This window comes from Scyliorhinus torazame, chromosome 3, assembly GCF_047496885.1.
Source record: "Scyliorhinus torazame isolate Kashiwa2021f chromosome 3, sScyTor2.1, whole genome shotgun sequence".
NCBI lineage: Eukaryota > Metazoa > Chordata > Chondrichthyes > Carcharhiniformes > Scyliorhinidae > Scyliorhinus > Scyliorhinus torazame.
This window is the reverse complement of record NC_092709.1, coordinates 65,135,985-65,160,472: the sequence shown is the minus strand read 5'-3', so window position 1 is coordinate 65,160,472 and position 24,488 is coordinate 65,135,985. Positions and strand designations below refer to the sequence as shown.

General features: G+C 44.1%; 1 protein-coding gene across 10 annotated transcripts in view; it reads left to right on the top strand.

Annotated features, from left to right (window-relative positions):
* Positions 1-24,488, top strand: part of rapgef2b (Rap guanine nucleotide exchange factor 2b) — a 508,586-nt gene that overhangs the window by 441,074 nt on the left and 43,024 nt on the right. For 7 of the 10 annotated variants that reach the window (XM_072495762.1, XM_072495763.1, XM_072495761.1 and 4 more), the window contains 6 exons: positions 513-695; positions 953-1,105; positions 3,289-3,405; positions 5,372-5,606; positions 15,557-16,131; positions 17,848-18,168. In XM_072495762.1, the coding sequence (XP_072351863.1) occupies positions 513-695; positions 953-1,105; positions 3,289-3,405; positions 5,372-5,606; positions 15,557-16,131; positions 17,848-18,168 (1,584 nt within the window). The remainder of the gene's footprint in view (positions 1-512; positions 696-952; positions 1,106-3,288; positions 3,406-5,371; positions 5,607-15,556; positions 16,132-17,847; positions 18,169-24,488) is intronic. The other 3 variants (XM_072495765.1, XM_072495764.1, XM_072495767.1) reach the window with 2 other exon arrangements.

Sequence of the window (24,488 nt, the reverse complement as noted above, 5' to 3'; positions counted from 1 at the left end):
CTGTGCCCCACAATGTGTCGAGCCCCTCACTGGCCCCAGAGAACCCCACCAACTTAATTTTCTTGGCATCCAGCACAGCTCCTGGTCCTGGGCCTACTGCAGTCCCAGCAGTGGGCACCATTCAGATTAGCTCTTGGAGGTGGAGTCTTTGCCTCTAAAGTCCTGGGAATCCTGATGGCAAGCAGGTAAGTGTTTTGGGATTTAATGCCATGGGGGCTTCCGTAAATGGCTGTGGAGCGTTAAGCCGGTGGGCAAGGCCACCACCCTAGCCATTAAATTCAGCCCAATGTTGCACTTCTGAATCAAAAAAACAAGGACCAAAAATAAAAGTAAAATCAAGCAATATCAAAGTGTTTGAAGGTAAAGCTCATTCCATCATATTTCATTACCCCAATCTGAGGTATGCATTTCTTTATAAGTGTCAGCAAACTAAGTGTTTTAAAATTCTAAGTTGGAATCTTGCATTTTCAGTATAATCTGTACACATATATTTTTTCTTCACTGCCGTCTAGTACCCAAAAGCACAGGTGAAAAGAAAGTAGGAAAACTTTCAGATACATCTCCAGTCGCTGCAAGATCAGGAGTGCAACATCAGAAGCAGCAACAGCAGAAAGTAAATCAGGCCCTCCAGGTCCCAGCCGTCTCATTATATCCATCACGCAAGAAAGTGCAAGTTAAAGACCTCCCTCCATTTGGTAATAGAATTTTGAGAATAATTTTCTGCTATGCTTTTGAACTGAGTGTTTGTGATTTTTCCTTCCACAAATGAATGAAAATGTATGAAAACTAACCTTTCTGAAGAGTCAGTTCAGTGCAATAGGAAGTGTTTTTCTTATAAGGACAAAAATTCCAATAGCTTTACTTTATAATTGTAATATTATTTTGCTTTTTGCATGTTGCAATGAAAAAAGGTTACCTTATCTGCATTACTACTTTAATTTCTGTCATCAAGGTACACATTCTCCTCAAGCTTTGAAGAAAATACTGTCCTTGTCTGAAGAAGCAAATTTAGATCGGAATAAAAAGCAGGCGGAAGATACTATATCAAATACATCATCTCAGCTGTCGTCTCCTCCCACGTCTCCTCAGACCTCACCAAGGAAAGGTAGTATCTTAGAAAGAAAATGCACCAGATCCCACGATGGGCCCATTCCCAAACCCATGAAAAACCAGTGTATTTACTAATGAGATGTGACATAGTCACTGGTATGATCTGAGATTTTCAGTCTACTATATTTTTGTCTACTTACCCCATATGCCCGAAGGTACTTCGCTACCCTATGGTAGTCATTCATGTGGTATGTGCACTTGTAATAAGAGATATCTGGGGCTGGATTTTCAATCGGGTGTCATGAACCAGAGATGGCACCTAATTCCGGATTCCCACCCCACACATGCTATAGGCATCGAGATTTTAAAATCTTCAGCCAATTAATGGCCATGGAGCACGGTCACCATCCAATTAAAGCCTGTGGGCAGGTTTCGATTGATGGCCACACTCAACCAAGGTGGCAACTGCCAATCCTGAAGATGGAGACTGCGAGGGACAAAGGAAGGTGATTTTATCCTGATGTATTAAAAAGCCACAGCTGCCTGCTATGATCTTGGAAGAGTAACCCTCCAGGCGACTGCAGAAACCGCAGTTGTAGCCCAGCTGTTATTCATTTGGGGAGAGGACATAGTCCAGGACAAATGTGGGTTGCCCGCAATGCCAGCTGGAAATTGCAATCCGAATGGGAATCGGGCCTATTCATTGACAATAATTGGCCTTAATTGACTGTACCATGCTTCCTGGCGGGCAGCGAATCCGAACCTGAGCCACCCTCATCCAAAATCACTCCGGGCCAGGATTATGGCGGTTGGTGGTGCCAAATTGCGTACACACCTGCCTCCAATCTGGACTCAATACTACTTTTAAATCCAGTCCATGGTGCTTGCTAATTATAGGTTACCCAATGGCTATTTTTCCCAAAACTGAAAGAAGCTTCTCATAGGCTAATAAACATGGTTCTACTGACAAATAGCAAAACTATTTTACAAATAGCTTATTACATTTAACCTACTATTATCAAATGTGGTATTAAAATATTTTGTAACATCTGTTTTCACACCTCTGATACTATCTATTACAACTGGCTCCAAGTGCTTTGTAAATTTTATTGTTTGTAATTGTGTAAGTAATTCAGCTGTTTCTCCATTCACCATACTTCCATAGCTATACTACCACAGGTGCATTTACTTTGTGCTTAAAATTTGCACCTCTTCATTTCAAACAACAATTGACCAGCACGGCAGCATTCCAATTGTAAATTGTGAGGAAAAAAGTTCTGTTTCCCCTGTTCCACTTGCTGGCTCAGGTCTTGTATTGCATAATTATGTGACCTGGTGAGAGTATAAATGTTTAAATATTTTGCCACCTTCACTGTATCAACTAATAGCTGCTTAGCTAACTAACATAGCATGATAGAGCCTAGTGTTTTACAATTGAGTTAGGTGATTTTTAGTTCAGCCTTTGTGCTTCTGCTTTGGAAGGATTCGGTAAGTCCTTGAATAGAACCATCATCTCATGAGTGACCCAGAACACATCAATAGGAATTCGCCCCCACAAGCAGGTTACTTTCACCTTAATAGAAACATTGTCCAATCTTGATTTCCGAATCAAAGAGGTTGAAACTCTTTTCTTCCAATTTAAGAATTTTGACTTCTTCCAAGCTGTGACCCATACAAGAAAACAGTGCTTATATTTTTCACTATTATGTAGTTAAAGGATGTTGTTGAAAACTATACTGACTCCAGATATTCACCAGATTACAGGATTGTGAAAATATGCATATTCTTCCTGTACAGATTCGAGTAAATCTTGTCATGTTTTTCATTTTAAGACAAGTGTTAAAACATTGGCAGTGTACAAATAACCAGTGTGAGGACATGCCATTTAGCAATGTAGGCCTTAGCCTTGACCCATGCCAGGATATGATTATCTGATGTACTGTGAATTTGCCAGTTAGAGCACATGGCAGTTATTTTGTAAACATTTGGAGTTTTTGTGTGTGCAATCATTTAATATTGTAGATAATCTTCTGCCATTTTTTGTGGAGAGAGAAAAATTAAGTTTTCTGCCATCTAATTATTCTTAGTTAAAGTCCTGAAGAACTTTCTCTGAATTAGTCAGGCTGACTTCACCGCTGTGAAGGTTGTCTGGATAAATGAGAGCCTGGTTCTGTTCAAGGGAGATTCAGTGAGTGTCAGATTTGATTTCTAAATTGGTTTTCTCATCCTGTTTGTCAGGTGGCAGTAAGCTGAGATCTCATGGCTCCAGACAGTCGGACCTATCAGACTCTTCATCCTCTCTTGGAAGTGAAAACAGTAACAAGAATAACAATGTACCACGGACCTATGGGATAGGTGGGGTTGTTGTATAAAGAAAAATGTACCAGATTGGTTGGGGCGGGGGTTGTGGGAGGTGGTTGGTAGTTTAGGGTATTTAAGTAGAAGACGAGAACCTACTGTCATTTTAAAGCAAGAATTTTAATTAACCAAGATATGTATGACTAGATGACCGTATAATTATGTTTGTTTGAAAATCACAATCACAGTATGCAATTTTGACCTGGGTAATTAAGGAACAGAGTGGTAGGCCAGAAAAAAAATCAGAGTATACTTGAACATAGATTATCATATAAAATAACACAGTTAATTTTCAGAAACTGGGTGCACTCACAATCAGAGAGGAAAATGGTCACATAACATGTCTAGAACGTCAGAACATTTTCTGAAACTTTTTTATCCTTCTACAAGTAGGATTCAATTGCTAAATATTTATTCATAATTTATTTGTTTTATTTAACAATTCATCAGTTGTAAGAAGACCTGAGCTACAACCAGTTGGAGGGGAAATAAAATGTAACCACCTCAAATGTACAGTCAGTCACCTTTTAAAAAATGCTCAAATGATTAAGAGATGCTTAAAAAGAAACAAGTAAATGCTTCATGTCTTGCATCAAGCATTAAAAAATATAAGTGAAACTTTAAAAACAAACATTGTTTAGTGGATTGAGTGGGCAATATTTCTAATTGCCTCCGTTCACTTGAGCAATAGTAGAAATAATAGTCCAGAGGTGCAAATTATTCATTGTGAGGATGCGTGCAATGTTTTGGAGCAATGTCAGATGCAATGATTAATCTCATTGAGAATTCAATCACACATTGGACTGAATTTAATGCACCAATTAATTGTGGGAAAGTCAGTTTCTTGGCTGTGGCAAAGCTGCCCTGTTTACGTGGGAGGGCAGAAGGGGCTGTAAAAGGATTCTCAGCTGCCACGACAGGATGTCAATTGTGTGAAAGACCATCAAAATTCACCCCCTGCAAGAAGTGCAGTAATGGTTACAGCAGAGAAGGCAGCTATTTAGCGCATCCTGTCTATACCAGTGCAAACTTTTTATCTTCAGGTACTTATCCAGTTCCCTTTTCAAAGCTCTGATTGAATTTACCTTCACCCAATTTCGGGCAGGTATTCTTAAAAGAGCAATGCTGACGTGCTGCAATTGGTAGGTAATTATTTTACCTTGTAGTCCTAAGTTTTTGAAACATTCCCTATTGCTTAATATGCTAGACTTCCAATATTTTCTATATTTGTGACAATATTTAATTGGTCCTATTAGGTTGAAACTTTATACTGCCGACCATGTGAAAAGGTGGGCAGCACGGTGGTGCAGTGGTTAGCACTGCTGCCTCACAGCACCAAGGTCCCAGGTTCAATCCCGGCCCTGGGTCACTGTCTGTGTGGAGTTTGCACATTCTTCCCGTGTTTGCGTGGGTTTCGCCCCACAACCAAAAGATGTGCAGGGTAGGTGGATTGGTCACGCTAAATTGTCCCTTAATTGGAACAAATGAATTGGGCACTCTAAATTGTTTTTCAAAAACATGTGAAAAGGCACATTCTCTCGTCTAATGCCAATGTTTCAGCACCATAAATTATTTTTCAAATAATCCTATATTGCCAAAATAAGATTGGCAAACGTTTGATAAAACCCTGCTAAATAGCATGAGTTTTTATGTTCAAACCTCTTCCATTCTTTCTTGGATCCAGAATTAGCTTTTTATTACCAGATAGATGCATGTGGACATGAGCAACCTTGTTTTCCCCTTGGTTTTTGTTCTGCGAAGATCCTTTATTCTGAAGGCTTCCTCCACTATACTAAATATGTTTTGATTTTATACCAGTCCAGGGTTAATTAGGTCAATGGAAATGAACCAATACTTTAGTACTAATGGAGTTCAGATTTTTTTCACCTCCAGCTCTTCCAAGTACGTAACTGGTATTAAGATTTGACTGCCGAGTAATTAAACTTTTTTTTTTCTTTTCCAGGCTTTGCATTAGCACCAAGTGCCACTGCAGATAATTTTTCAGATTCTGGCCACAGTGAAATTTCTTCCCGCTCAAGCATTGTCAGCAATTCCTCCTTCGATTCAGTATCTGCCAGCCTTCATGATGACCGCCGACAGCGACATTCTGTCAGTGTTTTGGACTCCAATTTAGGCTTGGGTATAGAAAGAAAACTGGAAAAGCGATCAGCAGTTGACCCAGATCAATACTGTTTAAGGTTGGAACGCTTTTGTTGTTGTTTTGTCAAACACCTAGCTATGGTTTGAAGTACTGAATTACAGAAAGTTCTCTGCTTAAGTGCTTGCTTTATTCAAGCCTACATTTGCTGCTAACTTAGCGTCATTTAAGCTCTGGCTATGCCGTTAAGTAGTTGGCTTGTTGTAGGTGAAAACATGAAGTCTGTCTTGTACTGCCTTTATCTGATCATATGAGGAACATTACCATTGTAAACAGTGGCATTTTCTGTGAAGCAACCCCCTTGCTTTTATGAGAGATAGGGGCCAGCTCTAACATTCCCCTGCTTTGATCAGTGACTGACGTCTATAATGCATTTTCCCAGTAAACACAGCTAAATACGGTGGTGTGGAGAAACAGTGGTTCGCACTGCTGCTTCACAGCACCAAGGACCCGGATTCTATTCCGACTTTGGGTGACTGGAGTTTGCATGTTCTCCCCGTGTCTGGGTAGGTTTCCACCGGGTGCTCTTGATTTCCTCCCAAAAGTCCAAAAATGCGCGGGTTAGGTGGATTGGCCATGTTAACTTGCCCCTTGGTGTCCAAAGGTTAGGTAGAGTTATAGGGATAGGGTAGGGGAGTGGACCTGGGTGGGGTGCTTGTTTGGAGGGTCAGTGCAGACATCGATGGGCTGAATGGACTCTTTCTGCACTAGAGATTCTACAAAACAATATTTTCACTAGTAAATGACTTAATTTCTGGTAGTATTTATATTATTTCCACGTAGTTTATCTATCTTTTCAGAGATCAAGGATAGTTACTTTACTTAACAACTTGTATTTATATTGTGCCTTTAACATCATAAAATGTCTCGAGGTACTTCACAGGAACAGTACAAAGCAAACTTTAAAGTCCTATAAGGTGATATATGGCACATGTCCAAATGTTTGGTAAAAGACATGTGCTTTAAGAATCATCTTAAAGGGGGGGGTAGAGAGGCTTAGTGGTTTAGGGTGGGTTTTCTAGAGCTATAAGGCCTTGAATGCTGAAGCTATGGCGACGAATGGTAGAGCAATTACAATTAACGATGCTCAAGAGGCTAAAGTTATTGGCGCAGAGAGATCAAACAAGGTTGTGAAGCTGAATATAGGGAGTCCATGGACGGATTTGAAGATAAGTAGGAGAATTTTACAATTGTTTTTTTAAAATCAGGAACCATTGTATGCCGGAAGTAGAATGGTGATGGGGAACAGGCCTTGGGGTGAATTAGAACATGGGCACCAGAGATTTGGATGATCTCATTCTACGGAGGTAGAATGTCCAAGGTCAGCCAGGGATGCATTGGAATAGTCAAGTCTAAAGGTAAAATGGCATGAATGTGGATATCGACAGCAGATGTGCTGATTTGGGATCTAATACGACACTAGGACTGTGAACTGTCTGGTTCAGACAGTTGCCTGGGAGCAGGATGAGGTTGGTGACTAGAGAATGAAGTTTGTGGCTGGGATCGAAAACAATGGCTTTGGTTTTTCCAATATTTGGTTGGAGAAAATTTCTGCTTATCCAGTACTGGATGTCATGAAATGAGTCTTGATTATTTAGAAACAGTGGAGGCGTCGAGAGAGGTGAAGGTGAGGCAGAGTTGGGTACTATCAACTTGCATGTGAAAACTGTTGCCAGTTCTTGGATGTTGCAGGCATGTAGGTGAGAAATAAGAGGAGGCTGAGGATAGATCCTTGGGCAGCTGACATAACTCAGGGCGGGAAAAGGCAATACAGATGATCTCTGGCTACGATTGGATAAAAATGGAATCAGGCGAATCCAGTTGGGCAGGAGTGGAGAGATGTTGAAGGAGGAAATATTTATAATTAAACATTGAGAGACTAAAGTCATCAACCTCCGACCCTGCCACAAACTCTGTAATCTTGTCATCAACTCCATTCTCTCCCTGACCACAATTACAGTCTAAACCAGACAGTTCACTGTATCACTATCCTCTTCGAAGCTGAACTGAACTTTTGGCAAAACATCCTTTCCATCATAAATAAAATTCCTCCACTATGTAACATCTGTCCCTTCCTCCGGCATCCTGCCAGTGAAACCCTAATCCATGCAGATGTCATGTTCAGGTTTGATCATTCCAATGGTCTCCGTTCTTATCTCCCATCCTCCACTGTCCAACTCCTCTGCTGCTTGTATCCTATTATGCATTATGACCTGTTCACCCATCACCTCTGTCCTCATTGACCTAAAAAGGCTTTCAAACATCTCAAATTTAAAATTTTCAACCTTAATCTCTGTAACTTCCTCCAAAACTATAATTACTCATCCCAACTCCATTCGCCTGACTCTAGCATCTCGTGTATTATTGTCCCCTCTCTTAACACTATTAACAGCGATTCAGCCCTAAACTGTCTGCCTCTCCTGTTTTAACACCCTCCTTAAAACCCATATTTTGTAACGAAGCCTTTTTGGTACCTTGCATCTCCTTCTTTGGCTCAAATTTGAACTCTGATCCCTGGATTACCAGTTCAGTAACATAACTATTATGCTACCATTTTCTTTTTTTAAAAATATATTTTATTAAAATTTTTCAAACAAACATTTTTCCCGTTTTTGCAACTCAAAAAGGGATTATACATTAACTGGTAAATAACATTATTTAAATAATATAGTGAACTAACAACAAAAACTAAAAAGAAAAACAAATAGCAAAAACACAGAATAGTGCTCCCACCCCCCTCCCCCCTGGTTTGCTGCTGCTGTCATTTCTATCTTTTCCTTATCGTTCCGCGAGATAGTCAAGGAACGGTTGCCACCGCCTGGAGAACCCCTGAGCCGATCCTCTCAACGCAAATTTTATTTGTTCCAATCTTATGAACCCTGCCATGTCGTTTATCCAGGCCTCTACGCCTGGGGGTTTTGCTTCCTTCCACATGAGTAGAATCCTACTAGGGACGCAAAGGCCAAAATATCGGCCTCTTTCGCCTCCTGCACTCCCGGCTCTTCTGCAACCCCAAATATAGCTAACCCCCAGACTGGCTTGACCCGGACCTTCACCACCTTTGAGATTACCCTTGCCACGCCCCCCCAGAACTCATGCAGTGCCGGACACGACCAGAACATGTGTGTGTGGTCCACTGAGCTTCCCGAGCACCTCCCACACCTGTCCTCCACCCCGAAAAATCTGCTCAGTCTTGCTCCCGTCATATGTGCTCTATGTAGGACCTTAAATTGAATCAGGCTAAGCCTGGCACACGAGGACAAGGAATTTACCCTACTTAGGGCGTCCACCCATAGCCCCTCCTCGATCTCTTCCCCCAGCTCTTCTTCCCATTTTCCCTTCAGCTCCTCTATCATCGCCTCCCCCTCGTCACTCATCTCCCGGTATATTTCGGACGCTTTGCCCTCTCCAACCCATGCCCCCGAAATCACTCTATCTTGGATCCGCTGCGTCGGGAGCTGTGGAAATTCCCTCACCTGTTGCCTCGCAGGGTGCAACTTATATTTTTCTTCTAGCGCTCCCAGACTTGCAAACGTCCCGTCTATAAACAGGTCTCTCAGCTTCCTAATTCCTGCTCGTTGCCAACACTGGAACCCCCCCATCCATCCTCCCTGGGACAAACCTGTGGTTATTCCTTATCGGGGACCACACCGAGGCACCCGTCACTCCCCTGTGTCGCCTCCACTGCCCCCAGATCCTCAAAGTTGCCACCACCACTGGGTTTGTGGTGTACCTTTTCGGGGAGAACGGCAGCGGCGCCGTCACCAGCGCTTTTAGGCTCGTTCCCTCACAGGACGCCATCTCCAGCTTCTTCCACGCTGCTCCCTCTTCCTCCCTCATCCACTTACAGACCATCGACACATTGGCGGCCCAATAGTAGTCGCTCAAACTCGGCAGCGCCAGTCCCCCTCTGTCCCTACTGCGCTGCAGGAGCCCCCTCTTTACTCTCGGGGTCTTTCCTGCCCACACAAAGCTCGTAATGCTCCTGTCTATTTTTTTTAAGAAAGGCCTTTGTGATCAGAAAGGGGAGGCACTGAAACACGAAAAGAAACCTCGGGAGAACCACCATTTTAACTGCCTGCACTCTGCCCACCAGCGACAGCGGCACCATATCCCACCTCTTAAAGTTCTCCTCCATCTGCCCCACCAGTCACGTCAGGTTAAGTCTATGCAGGGTTCCCCAGTTCCTGGCCACCTGAATCCCCAGGTATCGGAAGTTCCTTTCCACTCTCCTCAGCGGCAGAGCATCTATCCCCCTTCCCTGTTCCTCGGGGTGCATTACAAAAAGCTCGCTCTTCCCCATATTTAGTTTGTATCCCGAGAACTCTCCAAACTCCTTAAGTATCTGCATTACTTCTGGCATCCCCTCTACCGGGTCCGCAACGTATAGCAGTAGATCATCTGCATAGAGCGACACTCGGTGTTCCCCTCCCCCTCTAAGCACCCCCCTCCATTTCATCGAATCCCTCAGCGCTATGGCCAGTGGTTCAATTGCCAACGCGAACAGTAACGGGGACAGTGGACACCCTTGTCTTGTACCCCTATGTAGCCGAAAATACCCCGATCTTTGCCGGTTTGTGACTACGCTTGCCACCGGGGCCCCATATAAGAGTCTGACCCATCTAATAAACCCCTCACCGAACCCAAACCTCTTCAGCACCTCCCACAGGTAGTCCCACTCCACCCTATCGAATGCCTTCTCTGCATCCATCGCCGCCACTATCTCTGCCTCCCCCTCCGGTGGGGGGGGTCATCATCACCCCCAGCAGCCTTCGTACATTGACATTCAGTTGTCTCCCCTTTACAAACCCTGTCTGATCGTCATGTACCACCCCTGGGACGCAATCCTCTATCCTTGTCGCCATCACTTTTGCCAGCAGTTTGGCATCTACATTTAGGAGTGAGATGGCCTGTATGACCCGCATTGCAGCGGGTCTTTATCTCGTTTCAAGATTAGCGATATCGTCGCCTCCGACATTGTCGGGGGTAGCATCCCCCTTTCCTTAGCCTCATTAAAGGTTCTCGCCAAGAGCGGGGCCAACAGATCCATATACTTCCTGTAGAATTCCACCGGAAACCCGTCTGGTCCCGGGGCCTTCCCTGCCTGCATGTTCCCCAGTCCTTTAATCACCTCATCCACCTCGATTGGCGCCCCCAGACCTGCCACCTCCTGCCCCTTCACCTTCGGGAACCTTAGCTGGTCCAGAAAGTATAACATTCCTTCTTTTCCCCCCGGGGGTTGGGATTTATATAGCCTCTCATAAAAGGTCTTGAACACCTCGTTCACTTTCCCTGCTCTCTGCTCCATATTTCCCGTTTCGTCCCTAACTCCCCCGATCTCTCTCGCCGCCATCCTCTTCCGAAGTTGGTGGGCCAACTGCAGGCTCGCCTTTTCCCCATACTCATATTGCATCCCCTGTGCCTTCCTCCACTGTGCCTCTGCCTTTCCCGTGGTCAGCAGGTCAAACTCCGTCTGTAGTCTTCGTCTTTCTCTGTATAGCCCTTCGTCTGGGGCCTCCGCATATTTTTTATCCACCCTCAGAATTTCCCCCACTAATCTCTCTTTCTTTGCCCTCTTGTTTCCCCTTGTGGGCTCTGATGGAGATCAGCTCTCCTCTAACCACCGCCTTCAGCGCTTCCCATACTACCCCCACCTGAACCTCCCCATCGTCGTTGACCTCCAGGTATCGCTCAATACACCCCCTCACCCTTCCGCAAACCCCCTCATCCGCCAGTAGTCCCATATCTAGTCGCCAGAGTGGGCGCTGCTCCCTTTCCTCTCCTAGTTCCAAATCCACCCAATGCGGGGCGTGGTCTGAAACGGCTATGGCCGAGTACTCCGTTCCTGCCACTTTCGGGATCAGTGCCCTTCCCAAAACGAAAAAGTCTATCCGGGAGTATACCTTATGGACGTGGGAGAAGAAAGAGAACTCTTTAGCCATCGGCCTGGCGAATCTCCACGGATCCACTCCCCCCATTTGTTCCATAAATCCCTTAAGCACCTTGGCCGCTGCCGGCCTTCTCCCGGACCTGGATCTGGACCGGTCTAGCCCTGGATCAGCACTGTGTTAAAATCCCCCTCCATTACCAAATTTCCCACCTCCAGGTCTGGGATACGTCCCAGCATTCGCTTCATGAATCCCGCGTCATCCCAGTTCGGGGCATATACATTCACCAGCACAACTGCCTCTCACTGCAGTCTGCCACTCGCCATCACATATCTGCCCCCACTGTCCACCACTATATTCTTAGCCTCGAATGATACACGTTTCCCCACCAGTATTGCCACCCCTCTGTTTTTCGCGTCCAACCCTGAGTGGAATACCTGTCCCACCCATCCTTTTCTTAGTCTAACCTGATCCGCCACCTTCAGGTGCGTCTCCTGGAGCATGACTACGTCCGCCTTCAGTCTCTTTAAGTGCGCAAACACCCGTGCCCTCTTAATCGGCCCGTTTAAGCCTCTCACATTCCACGTGATCAGCCGGATTGGAGGGCCATTCACCCCCCCCCCCCCCCCCCCCCCCCCCCCCCCCACACCTCGTCGACTAGCCATCCCCTTTTTTAGGCCATCTCCTCATCCAGGTCCCGCGCACCCGTCTGTCCCCCAGGCAGCGCCTTCCCGCCCCGATCACCTCATTTCTTACCAGCTCCCCCTTGCACTCAGCAGCAGCAACCCAGTTAATCTTCCCCCCACCCTCCCGCTAGATCCCCCTCTAGCTTGGTTACTCCCCCCATATTGCTTCCGGAAGTCAGCTAACTCTGGCTGACCTCGGCTTACCCCGTTAACCCTTTGACCTCCCTGCGTGTGGAGCTCCCTTCCTTCCTGCGCCCGTTTTCCCGCTATAATTTCCATAGCGCGGGAAAATACCCGCGCTTTCCTCTCGGCGCCGCCCCCTATGGCGCAGTTCCCTCATTCCCCTTTCCTGTCCCTTTTTCCACCGGCGCCCACATTTCTTCGTGTCCCCCCCATCGGGGGGAGAGAAATTCCCCGTCCAACATTGCTGTACAATAGCCCTCCCCTTTCCCCACTTTACATTCCTGTACCACCACCTCGCTGCTTCTCTCCAAACATCAAACTCTCAAATCTAGTCCAGTTTCTCTTCTTGGATGAATGTCCATGCCTCATCCGCCGTCTCGAAGTAGTGGTGCTTGCCCTGATGCGTGACCCACAATCGCGCCGGCTGCAGCATCCCAAATTTTATTTTCTTCCTATGGAGCACCGCCTTGGCCCGGTTAAAGCTCGCCCTCCTTCTCGCCACCTCCGCATTCCAGTCCTGATACACACGTATCACCGCATTCTCCCATTTGCTACTCCGTGCCTTCTTGGCCCAACTCAGGACCATCTCTCTGTCCGTGTAGCGATGGAACTTCACCACTATTGCTCTTGGTGTTTCACCTGCCTTTGGTCTTCTTACGAGGACCCGGTATGCTCCCTCCACTTCCAGGGGGTCCGTTGGGGCCTCAGCTCCCATTAGCGTGTGGAGCATCGTGCACACATAAGCCCCAACATCAGCTCCCTCTGCTCCTTCGGGGAGATCTAGAATCCGTAGGTTCGGCGCCAGCACCTCTTTCTTGAGCTCCTCCACACATCGTCGGAGAAACTCCTGCTGGTCTGGGCCCCATACCATCTGGGCTCCATCCTCCACCATCTTGCTTCTCCCTTCTCTTCTCTGCCGCTGCTCCAAAGGATCCTTCGCAATCTGGCCACTACCGCCGCTCCTTTCCATGCACACCCGGGGGGACTCCTTCCTTTGTCACCCCACACTCGGTTAGGTCGAGAAAAACATTTCCGTTGGGACTCCCGATAAGAACCCAAATGTCCGTTAGAACGGGAGCTGCCGAAACGTGCGGCTTAGCAGTGCATCACCGCAACCGGAAGTCATGCTACCATTTTCATAGGCGTGGCCTGAAGTAGGTGCCACCTCCTACCCTGGCAGCCTACTCAAAAGTAGGCATGCCTGAACTTCAGGGCCACAGTTTCTGCCTGATCACTATGAAGAATTTTATTTTTTCCAGTATATTGATCATTTCAAATAGTAAGGCCTGCACCTATGAACTTTGCTCTCATAAAATTTCAAATTCAGACACCCAAAGATAAAGTAGATTTTTCTACAAAACCCTTGCATCTTCTATCAGTGTCATGTGTGTCTTGGACCAATTAGTTTATTTGGTGAATTATTCGGCCATTTGTGAACTGAAGTTGCAGTATTAGAGTCTTCCAATCTGAACAACAGTGATCATCTGTTTCCTCTATTTGACATTACCTAAATCTCGTACAACCAAAGATGACAGGGTGGCCTAGTAGATTCATGTGGAGCCTTTTCGCCTCAGATTCTTGAGCTATGTCCAACTCAAATGTTTGAGGAAGTCCCCCTTGTGGGTTCAATGCATGGGTCCCACAGGAAACTTCAATGCGGCCATTTCAATGCAGAACAGAAATTTTAAATTGGGTGAAGCTTGATTCAAAATTGAGGGAACTTAATTTTGTATTTGACCATTCCGCACCATTGATTTGGTTCACCTTATAAAAAAAAAGCAGCTCAAAAACTTCATATTTTACATTATTTCCTCATTTGGGTTGCACTACACACAAAGTGAACCAATCCAGAGGGGTAGTATGACTATCTGTTCAGGCCTGTGCAATGCATGCTCTTAAATAAGAGAATCCGCAGAGCAATGTGGGCATTGGTTAGCATTCATTTTCTGCATGTCACTCTCAGGTTTCCTATGCAGCTTGCAGCCACTTGACAACTCCCGCAAATGGGGCCAGTTTAGATATGGAACTTTAAATTATTTCATTAAAAGGCTTCATGTCTTTCATGAGCTTGTAAGTGTAAAAAAATGTTATAATTCACCTAGCCAATCAGTGAAGCATAGAATTGGACACATCTTTATACTTTTGAAAACTTTTATTTACATAGCCACATATTACACATTCTGCACCTTGAATTCAACAACAATTTCAACCTTCTTTAACGTACAAAACATTTTTAAAATTCCATCCTGAAAGTTACAGAGCCATTGCACAGAGTGGACAGGGCAAGTCCTTAATCCATCTCATTGCTTGCTCCAAAAATCAAATCCAATTCATGGTCTCCATAAGAGAGACAAATCAGATCCAAGCCAACAAGAAAAAAGGCATTGCACTTTATCTGGGCTTGATCTGACGCTTGATATGAGCATGGTTAATTCTCAGTTAATCCTCACCACCTGAATACAATTAAACGCCTTATTATTCAATTAACATGGGCTTTCTGTGCAGAGCAACATCAGCTGGCACAAAAGCAATACTGCGGATGCTGAAAATCTGAAATAAAGACACATGCTAGAAATACCCACCAGGTCAGGTAGCATCTGTGGAGAGAAACAGTGAACTTTTCAGGTCGAGATAACCTTTCATCAGAACAGAAGTTAATCGTTTCTCTCCATGCATGCTTTATATCGACTTGGAGCTCACCCTCAGCCTGTCAGTATGTTTTTGAACTAGCATCCAAGATATTTATGAATGTGACCTAAGATGATTTCTCTTTGAGTCTATCAGACTCTTGTCTCCAGTCAGCTCTGCCCCACTGTTTATTTTCCATCATTTCTTTCTTCTTCCCCACTGCCAATAATTAACTTTGGATCGGGAAGTCAGCGAATTTGGAATTATGACGTAAACACATCCCTCTATCCATGGTACTGATGCTTCTTTAATAATTTACATTTACGGAATTCAACCCGGGGTCATGTAATAATTATAATTCCTTTCCTTTAATAAACATTGTGACTGTTGAGTTAACCCTCTTTTGCTGGATGCTGGTGATCCTATAATTGACACCAGAATTAAATTAATATTGGGAAAGATGACACCTCTGCCATGGACTTTGTTAGATCTTTGGGGGCAACTTTCTACATGGGGTCAGTGGCAACTGTTATCACTTTGCTGCTGACCGCAAATGGTGGGTGCTTTTTTTTGCCAAATTTAAATCAATGCTTTCTCTTATTTAGTTCTTACACACCAACAAGCACAGAGGGCAAAGGAAGTCTGTATGCAGGAGAAGCAGTCCTGTCTTCACCGAGTATGGAGGAGTTAACCCAGGACCAGGGAGACCGAACTTCCCTTGATGCGGCAGACAGTGGTCGAGGAAGTTGGACTTCTTGTTCAAGTGGATCTCATGATAACATCCAAACAATTCAGCACCAGAAAAGTTGGGAGACACTCAGTAGTTTGGGGAATCTTCATTTTGAGACCTCTGCTGAAGGAACAGGACTAACAACCATGTGGGCTTCAGGTAACCAGATGGACCAAACCATATTCTCTGAACGTGGCACAAAATTCACCAGGCAGAGTCAAACTAGAGATGGCATTGACCATGCTCAGTCCAGAAACAGCTGGGCATCGACAACAGGATACTGGGCAGAGGATTCTGAAGGTGACACAGGAACTATAAAACGGAGAGGTGGAAAGGATGTAGCACTTGACTCTGAAGGAAGCAGCACAGCATTAGCTCCAGAAGATCCCAAGCAGAATGTTAGGCCTTCTCATATAACAGTATCTTCATCCTCAGCAAAAGGTCTCATTGGTAAGTATTACATAGAATTTGCAGCACAGACTCAAAGCATTCAGGATAGCTGATCTGTGCTTGTGTTTATGCTCCATATGGGCCTTCTTCCATCAGAATCCAGAGAAAGCATCGACAAATGAGACTTCTTTTCCAATAAGTTGTATTAAATTCTGAAAATTACAATATGATCTTGTAGTTGAACAGAAAACTCCCCCAAGATGCACCATTTACCAGTTCAGTCCCAGCTCCATTATTGTTCCTGACCTTGCTTCCAGGAGGTACGAAATAGGGGAAGAGATGGGTGATTTCGATTTTATCCTACTCCATTCTCAAGGTCTTGCCAATAGAATGGGGTGTAGGTTCTGTTCATTGGAAAGCCATAGAAGATGGATTAAAAACAAAAAGGCTTAAAATTTTACTTTAACAGAGCAATGGTCCATACTTTTAATGCAGTTGAATTTTCCCCCTCCCTTTTTCTAACCTTTCAGCACCTACTTTATTTCCCCCTATGATGGCCTCTGGTACTCATTTGTGTAAAATAGAATCCCTGCATAGCACTTCACTTCCAGTGCTCCAGATGTTTTAGCCTGTGTCCACTGATGAAGATAAACTAGTTTTACTAAGAAAACAAAAATACTCCAAGTATTAATTGTTACAAATGCTTGTGTACAGAGCAGCAGTTGTCTAGAATAAGTCTCTGTAAATCTTGTGTACATTTTATTAATAATGCAGATTATACAAATATAAAGATCGCCACTAAGTTGATTAATAGCCGATAGTACTGACTGATTGTCTTTTATCACATGTGAGAAACAGATGTGTTGATAAAAGTTGCCAGGAGAATCAGTTTCATAAAGTAAATCAAGCAGCACTTGAATTCACTGGATAATCTTCTGTGTAAATTATGCTTTCGCAAGAGCCCTTCCAATGCAATATATATTGCTCCCAAAGGATGGGGTTGGCAGATGCCCTGTTCCCAGGCCCAGTGCTGTCAAGCACTGACATCTGACCTTGGTTTGAAATGATGTGCACTGAACCACATGGGAAGAAGAAGAAGATATCTTTCCACTTTGCTCAGCAAACCACTGATTAGCATGCTAATTATTTAGGTGTAAGGTATATTAAGAAATGGACTTCATCAAGTAATGGATGGTTTATACAGAGGAACAACATGTAATTTATTTGGTCGTAGATTAATTCAACATCATTTAAAATCAAAGATCTAAAAGCTATTTTGTGCATTTTTATTTCTGGGAGAACTGATGATTGACTTGGTGAAATGAAAGAGGGCCCAGAAATTAGATTTTATGCAATATCTTTATTTTACTATTGAGTTTTTAAAGTACATTTCAATAAGATTACTGAACAAAGCTGTACTGAAGTCCAAGAGCTTTACTCATTCAGTTAATTTTAGAAATAATCCAACTTTAAAGCCATGTTTCTATTTAATTAATAATATTGACAGGATTTACATATTTCTGACAAAGGATCATTTTGAATTTTTCTGCCCTCAATATCAACAATCACTTCTTAAAAGACCCAACTGCTTTTTGCTTTGCTCATAGATTGCATCACTTTTTTCTATTTCTTTCAATTGAAATTGCAGGACTTTTTATTTTAATTGAGGACCACATCTGGTGTTATGCTTTTCCATAGATCTGCTTTCAGTTCCTGACTTAATTGTATACCACTTTAATTAATTATCTCTAATGGTCGCGTATTGTGTTACTACAGCACGAAAAGAGGGCCGATATCGAGAACCACCACCAACACCTCCAGGGTATGTTGGAATTCCCATTGCAGACTTCCAAGAAGGTCATCGACATCCAGGCATGAAACCTCCAGATTATAATGTAGCACTACAACGGTCACAGTTCGTGGCAAGACCAGGTGAACCCCATGGACTTTCATCTGTTCAAAGTGCAACTGCACATACAATCAGTCACTCACAGATCAGGCCTCTTAGCCGACCTCAGTGGCACAAACCAAATGAGTCAGACCCAAGACTAGCTCACCTACAAACCCAAGGTTCCCCATCTGAGGATGATGAGGATGGTAAGTGCCAGTTTATTATTTTTGATCAATTGTGTAACTACGTAATTTAATGTACACCGGGTACGCTTGCTGTGCCCTATTTAATCTGGATAGTCAGAAAATGTCAAAATTCAGTTATGAATGCAGAAGAAAATAATTTCAAGTGCCAGGTTACTTTATACTTTATAGAATCTAAATTACTTGATTGGAAGATACCAAGTACTTCAGATGAGGAATTCAGAAATCAAAGAGAACATTTGCAAAAGGAGCAGAAGAAGACCCATTCAGTCAAGCCTGCTCAGACACTCAGCATGATCATGGCTGATCTTCAGCCTCAACTCCATTTCCTGCCTTCCCTCCCATATCCCTAGATTTCCTGAGTCCAAAATATCTTAGTCTTAAATATCTTCTGTGATGGAGCATCCACAACCCTCAGGGTTACAGAATTCCAAAGATTCACAATTCTTTGTGTGAAAACATTTCTCCTCACCCCAGTGAAGAGAAATAGTCATCCCTATATCCTGAAACTGTACACCCTTGGCTTGTCCTTCCTAAACCAAGGAAAAACAACGTCTGTGTAACCTGTCAAACTCCTTCATAATCTTGAATGTTTCAATAACATCACCTTTCAATCTTTAAACTTCTGAGAATTTAGACTCAATTTACTCAGCTTCACATTCAAAGCATTGTCTTGCATCTTTGACTTTGTCTATATATATGTTTCTGGAACAAACCTCTTCATTCACCTGAGGAAGGAGCTGTGCTCCGAAAGATAGTGTTTGAAACAAACCTGTTGGACTTTAACCTGGTGTTGTAAGACTTCTTGATATTTTTCAGCACTTTCCCGATGACTGCAATGTTTGAGCAACATTGTAGCGAATCCCTAAGATTGAGTGATTTTCGATCCCGGCTCTGGGTCACTATAAGACCACAAGACATAGGAGTGGAAGTAAGGCCATTCGGCCCATCGAGTCCACTCCACCATTCAATCATGGCTGATTTCAACTCCATTTACCCGCTCTCTCTCCATAGCCCTTAGCTGTGTGGAGTTTGCACATTCTCCACGTGTTCGCGTGGGTTTCGCCTCCACAACCCAATGATGTGCAGGCTAGGTGGATTGGCCATGCTAAATTGCCCCTTAATTGGAAAAAATGAATTGGGTACTCTTTATAAAAAAAATTTAAAGATTGAGTGATTTTTAACATTCATGTATTATTTTTTATAATCTGCAAGTTAAAACATGAAACAGTTTTCCATTTTTCTTCTGACATTTAGCCTTTATGTTTCAAATGCATCTGATTGCTGAGGAAACTGAATTCCATTGCCTATTCAAATGAGGACATTTCATTTCTGAACATTTCTGGAATAACTTCATCTAGCTAAAATTCATATCTACTCATAGATGTTTAGAATGCCAACTTTAGCTCCTTGGTGCTTTGTTGGAAAACTTAATTGACACATCTTTATAACACTCTTTGTTAATTTAGTGAATACCCAATTATCATATTCTTTCACCTGATAGAATTCTTTACTAACTGTAGTGGCTGAAAGAAAATTCTATATGCAAGCCACGAGGTAAATAAAGGGATACTTGAAATAGCAAGTGCCAAAATAACTCTTTAAAAAGTGACATCCAGAAAAAAAAATGTTAGTATTTTGGTTATTTGATTGGAGCCAGAAAGAGATTTCTTCCACAGGGCAAATTGTAGGACAGCAGAAAAAGGGGTGAACCAAAGCCTTTGCACCTGAGATACAGTGGATGTGTAAGGATGGCACAAGTCAGACGAAGGTAGCATAGCATGACAACAGATCTGCTGGCAGGGGTAGCTACATGCAGCAGCCCCAGTCGCTGAAAATCTGAAATGGCCTGGTTAGGTTTTGCATTCACAGTAAAATAATAAACATCCAAGCCTTGATTAGTGTTTAAACATAACTACCTCGTTTTTAATTATGAGCTCAGTTCATGGTCAATTACCCATTTATCAGCATGCTTGAAGTTATGGTATGAAATGTCACAAAGTGCTTAAGGCAGTAGAGTAAAAGAGAAAAGATATAAAACTATTTAGCCAGAATTTTACTTTGATTGGGCAGGCGCGCTCCCAACTCAGAAGCACGTGAAATCCCAAGAGAAGATGCTGGTGCACATCCCAAAGTTATAACATACTCTCAATATTTTGGTCAGCGGGTGCATGCAAGAGTTGCATGCGTGCCCACCAATAATCAAGCAGGCAATTTAGTGGATTGAGAGGCCAATTGAATGCAATTTTACATGGTCCATCTGCTTTTACGGTTGATAGGCAGGCCGATTTAGCCAGGCGGCCATTGCACTTGAGCCTCATTCTTGATCCAGGTTGGGATGTGTTGTCAAGGCTGAAATAAAATTAACAGATGTGTCTTGGGTTTGAGGTCTGACATTGATTGTGCTGCCTAGATACTAATGGCAAAGTTTTAACATTGATATTTATTTTTCATGGGCCAGCAGCTCCCAGAGACAGTTCCGTAGTGGCTGTGCCCCTGAGGGTACACTGTAGAAATGCCAGCCTACACCCTTCCTTTTCTTTCTGCCCGCTTGTCACAGAGCATATTTCAGGCTGGGTGGCTGTTAATTAGCCAGCGAATGTGAAATTGCACTCCAGAACCGACCATGGACGAGAATGTGTTTCCCGTCTGTTTCCAGACCTACCCAGTGTGTACGCATGATGAACAAAAAATTCAGGCCTCTGTTTTTCCATATTCCTACCTTCCTGAAGGTGGGATTAATGTGGGAACGTTTTTTAAAATATTCTTTTATAGGATATGGGCAACACTGGCGAGGCCAGCATTTATTGTCCACCCCTAATTGCCCTTGAGAACGTGATTCACTTGATACTGGTAACCCTCCAATGTTGTCATTTCTCATATGACCTTGGACAGTGGGTGCTCACTTTTCATCTGTCCAACCCATAATAACTAATTGCAATCTCATTTTGGGTTGATGTCAATAGATTCTTTTCACCATATTTGACTTGGCAGCAATCCGAAGCGACAACCCCAGATTATTTCTTTTTTAATATTCTTCCTTACTGAGACCCGCTGGAGTACCTCCATTGGCTAATTACAGGGATTAAACGTGAAAGCTTTCTGGTGTACAAAGAACAGTACAGCACAGGAACAGGCCCTTCGGCTCTCCAACCCTGCGCCGATCACGTGTCCTATCTAGACCAACCGCCTTCTATACCCCGTCTGTTCATGTGTCTATCCAGATAAGTCTTAACGGTCGCTAACGTATCTGCCTCAACCATCTCACTTGGCAGTGCATTCCAGGCCACCACCACCCTCTGTGTAAAAAGAAAAAACTTCCCCCATGCATCTCCATGAATCTACCCCCTCACCTTGAGCTTGTGCCCCCTTGTAATTGTCATTTCCACCCTGGGAAAAAGCCTCCAACTGTTAACCCTATCTATACCCCTCATAATTTTATAAACTTCTATCAGGTCGCCCCTCAGCCTCTATCTCTCGAGGGAGAACAATCCCAGTTTATTCAATCTCTCCTCGTAGCTAATACCCTCCATAGCAGGCAACATGCCGGTAAATCTATTCTGTACTTTCTCCAAAGCCTCCACGTCCTTCTGGTAGTCTAGTGACCAGAATTGGACACCGTATCCCAAATGTGGCCTAACCAATGTTCTATATAACTGTAACATAATTTGTGAGCTTTTGTACTTGATACTCCGATGAAGGCAAGCATGCCCTATGCTTTCTTTACCACCATTTCCACCTGTGCTGCCACTTTTAAGGAACTGTGGACCTGCACACCCAGATCTCTGTGTGTCTATGCTCCTGAAGGTTCTGCCATTTATTTTATAGCTCCCACCTGAATTGGATCTACCAAAATGCATCACCTCGCATTTGTCCAGGTTAAATTCCATCTATAATTTCTCCGCCCAATTTTGCAGACCATCTATATCCTGCTGTATTCTCTGACAATCTTCATCACTATCCGCAACTCCTGGAATCTTAGTATCATCCGCAAACTTGCGAATCAGACCAGCTACGTTTTCTTCCAAGTCATTTATATATATTACCAACAGCAGAGGTCCCAGTACCGATCCCTGCAGAACACTACAGACCATTCGGAAAAACATCCTTCTACTGCTACCCTCTGTCTTCTCTGGCCAAGCCAGTTCCGAATCCATCTAGTTAGGTCACCCCTGACCTTGTGTGATTTCATCTTTTGCACCAGCCTGCCAATGAGGTACCTTGTCAAATGCTTTACTAAAGCCCATGTTGACAGCATCCACAGCCCTTCCCTGTCTCTAGTCACAAAATAGTACAGATGTATTGACAATAAAGTAGTAAACAACAAAGATGGCATGATGACATCTATTGTAGAGGAAAAATAGAAAAATTAGGAAGTTTGTAGATTTAACATGCTGGGGCAAAATGGGTACAGTAAGAGACTGCAATGTGACTTAAGCAGGGATTTTCTTTGGGACCCAATGGCGATGTGGAGATGGAAGCCCCTCGACTCCCTGGCAAATCACTCCAAATTCTGCTCACAGTTTGATATTGATCTGGGCAATTAACAGCCAGTAGGGGCATATTCCAGAGGCAGGCCTTGAGACAGCAGCCACCTTATCACCTGTCATGCCAGGAAATGCTGATGGGACATTTAATTGACCATCAGCACCCGATTTAAATGGAGGCCTGCAAGAATCTGTCAACCTCCTTGACAGCCATCAGCCTGTAACCACCACCAGACAACCTTTGACCATCAGCCTGTGCCCACCATCAACAGCCCTCCACATGCTAACAGTCACAACATCCAGAGGTCATCTCTCCTCACAATCATCCAGGAGCTAGTGATCACCCACAATTTCGCAGGGAAGCAGCAATGGAAAACTGCTTGTGGGCATGGCAGAAGCAGTATCCATTGTGTCCCCATGATTCCAAACCACTCCCTGCAAGTTTTTTTCCTGGCTGTTTGGGGAAGGCGGAAGGTCCCCTTCCCCAGGAACAATAGGTAGACCTTCCAGCCTAACCAAGCAAGTTCACAGAGAACTGTGGGGTTCTCCAGAGAACTTGGTTGCAGTACTGCAAGTGAGGCAATGACCCTCTCTGCTTCACAAGGTTGAGTGACAAAACTTGGGTCCCTTTGGGGAAGATGTATGATTGTGAGGGTGCGAATCTGGAGAGGGATAGTCCAACAAAAAAAAAAAAACCACAGGTGCTGATCTGTGACCTCTGGCTAGGCTTACTTGGTCAGTGGCAATGAGTGGAGGCTACAGTAGCACCTTGGAATGTCAGGGGGACATTGGTCTGGAACTGTCCACCCTTGCAAAGTTGCTCCAGTGTGGCCTAATGCCACATGCAGGCCAGTGACCACAGAAACTACAGCAAGCATACAAAGCAATCCAGCGTTGTGTTTGCTCTAATGGGCCACTAACACTATCCTCCTAAGCTTCTGAAGGAGAAATGGACCTAGAATGTAATAAAGAAGGGCCAGAACTAAGGTGGCATGCCAGTCCTTGCCATCCTGACTCCTATGTAGGAAGAGGCTCTGGAGCTGTCAGGGTATTGGACGGCTGCTCTATCATGGTCAATAAGGTTGGTTCTCAGTCACAGGAGGGTGATTCCCTCCATTAACAGACACAAATGAACCCTCAGGTGAGCGATGGTATTTAAATGACCGCCAATCAACCTGGCATAAGCACCCCATGTGCACCTGAGCATCTGTCAGACGTGACAGCTAAGACTTCTGGATAGTCCAAGGAGTGAAGAAGGCCAGGCCCATTGCTGAATCCCAAGTTGATGGCACCTGAAGAGTTTGAAGGCCGACATGGTGCTGTTGCACGTGACTCATCGGAGGATGAAGGATCAGGTGAGGCAGAAGGATTGGATAAGTCGGATATTCCACTAGGGCTTTGATAGCAGGGCCTGGGGAGTAGTGATGATAGTGGGTAAGAGGGTGAGGTTACAGATGGAGAAGATGATAGCGGATCAGTGGGGTAGGTATGTAATAGTAACAGGTGCTTTGGAGGGGAGGTTGGTGATGCTGGTTAGTGCATTCGCCAGAATTGGGATGGTGTAGGATCTATGAAGAAGATATTGGCTGCCATATCAGATTTGCAGATTTGGATACTCACCAGTTAATACCTGGGGGGCTACGGTGTTGGCTGCGTTTATGAAGGTATTTGGAGGTTTCTGCACCCTCAGGAGAGGGAATATTTTTTTTTCACCTGTATACAATGTGTATTCGAGGATAGACTTTTTTGTTATGGAGAAGGCGCTGTTGGATGGAATGAGGAAGGCAGAATATTCTGTGATTATTACCTCGCACCATGCTGTGCTTTGGGTCGATG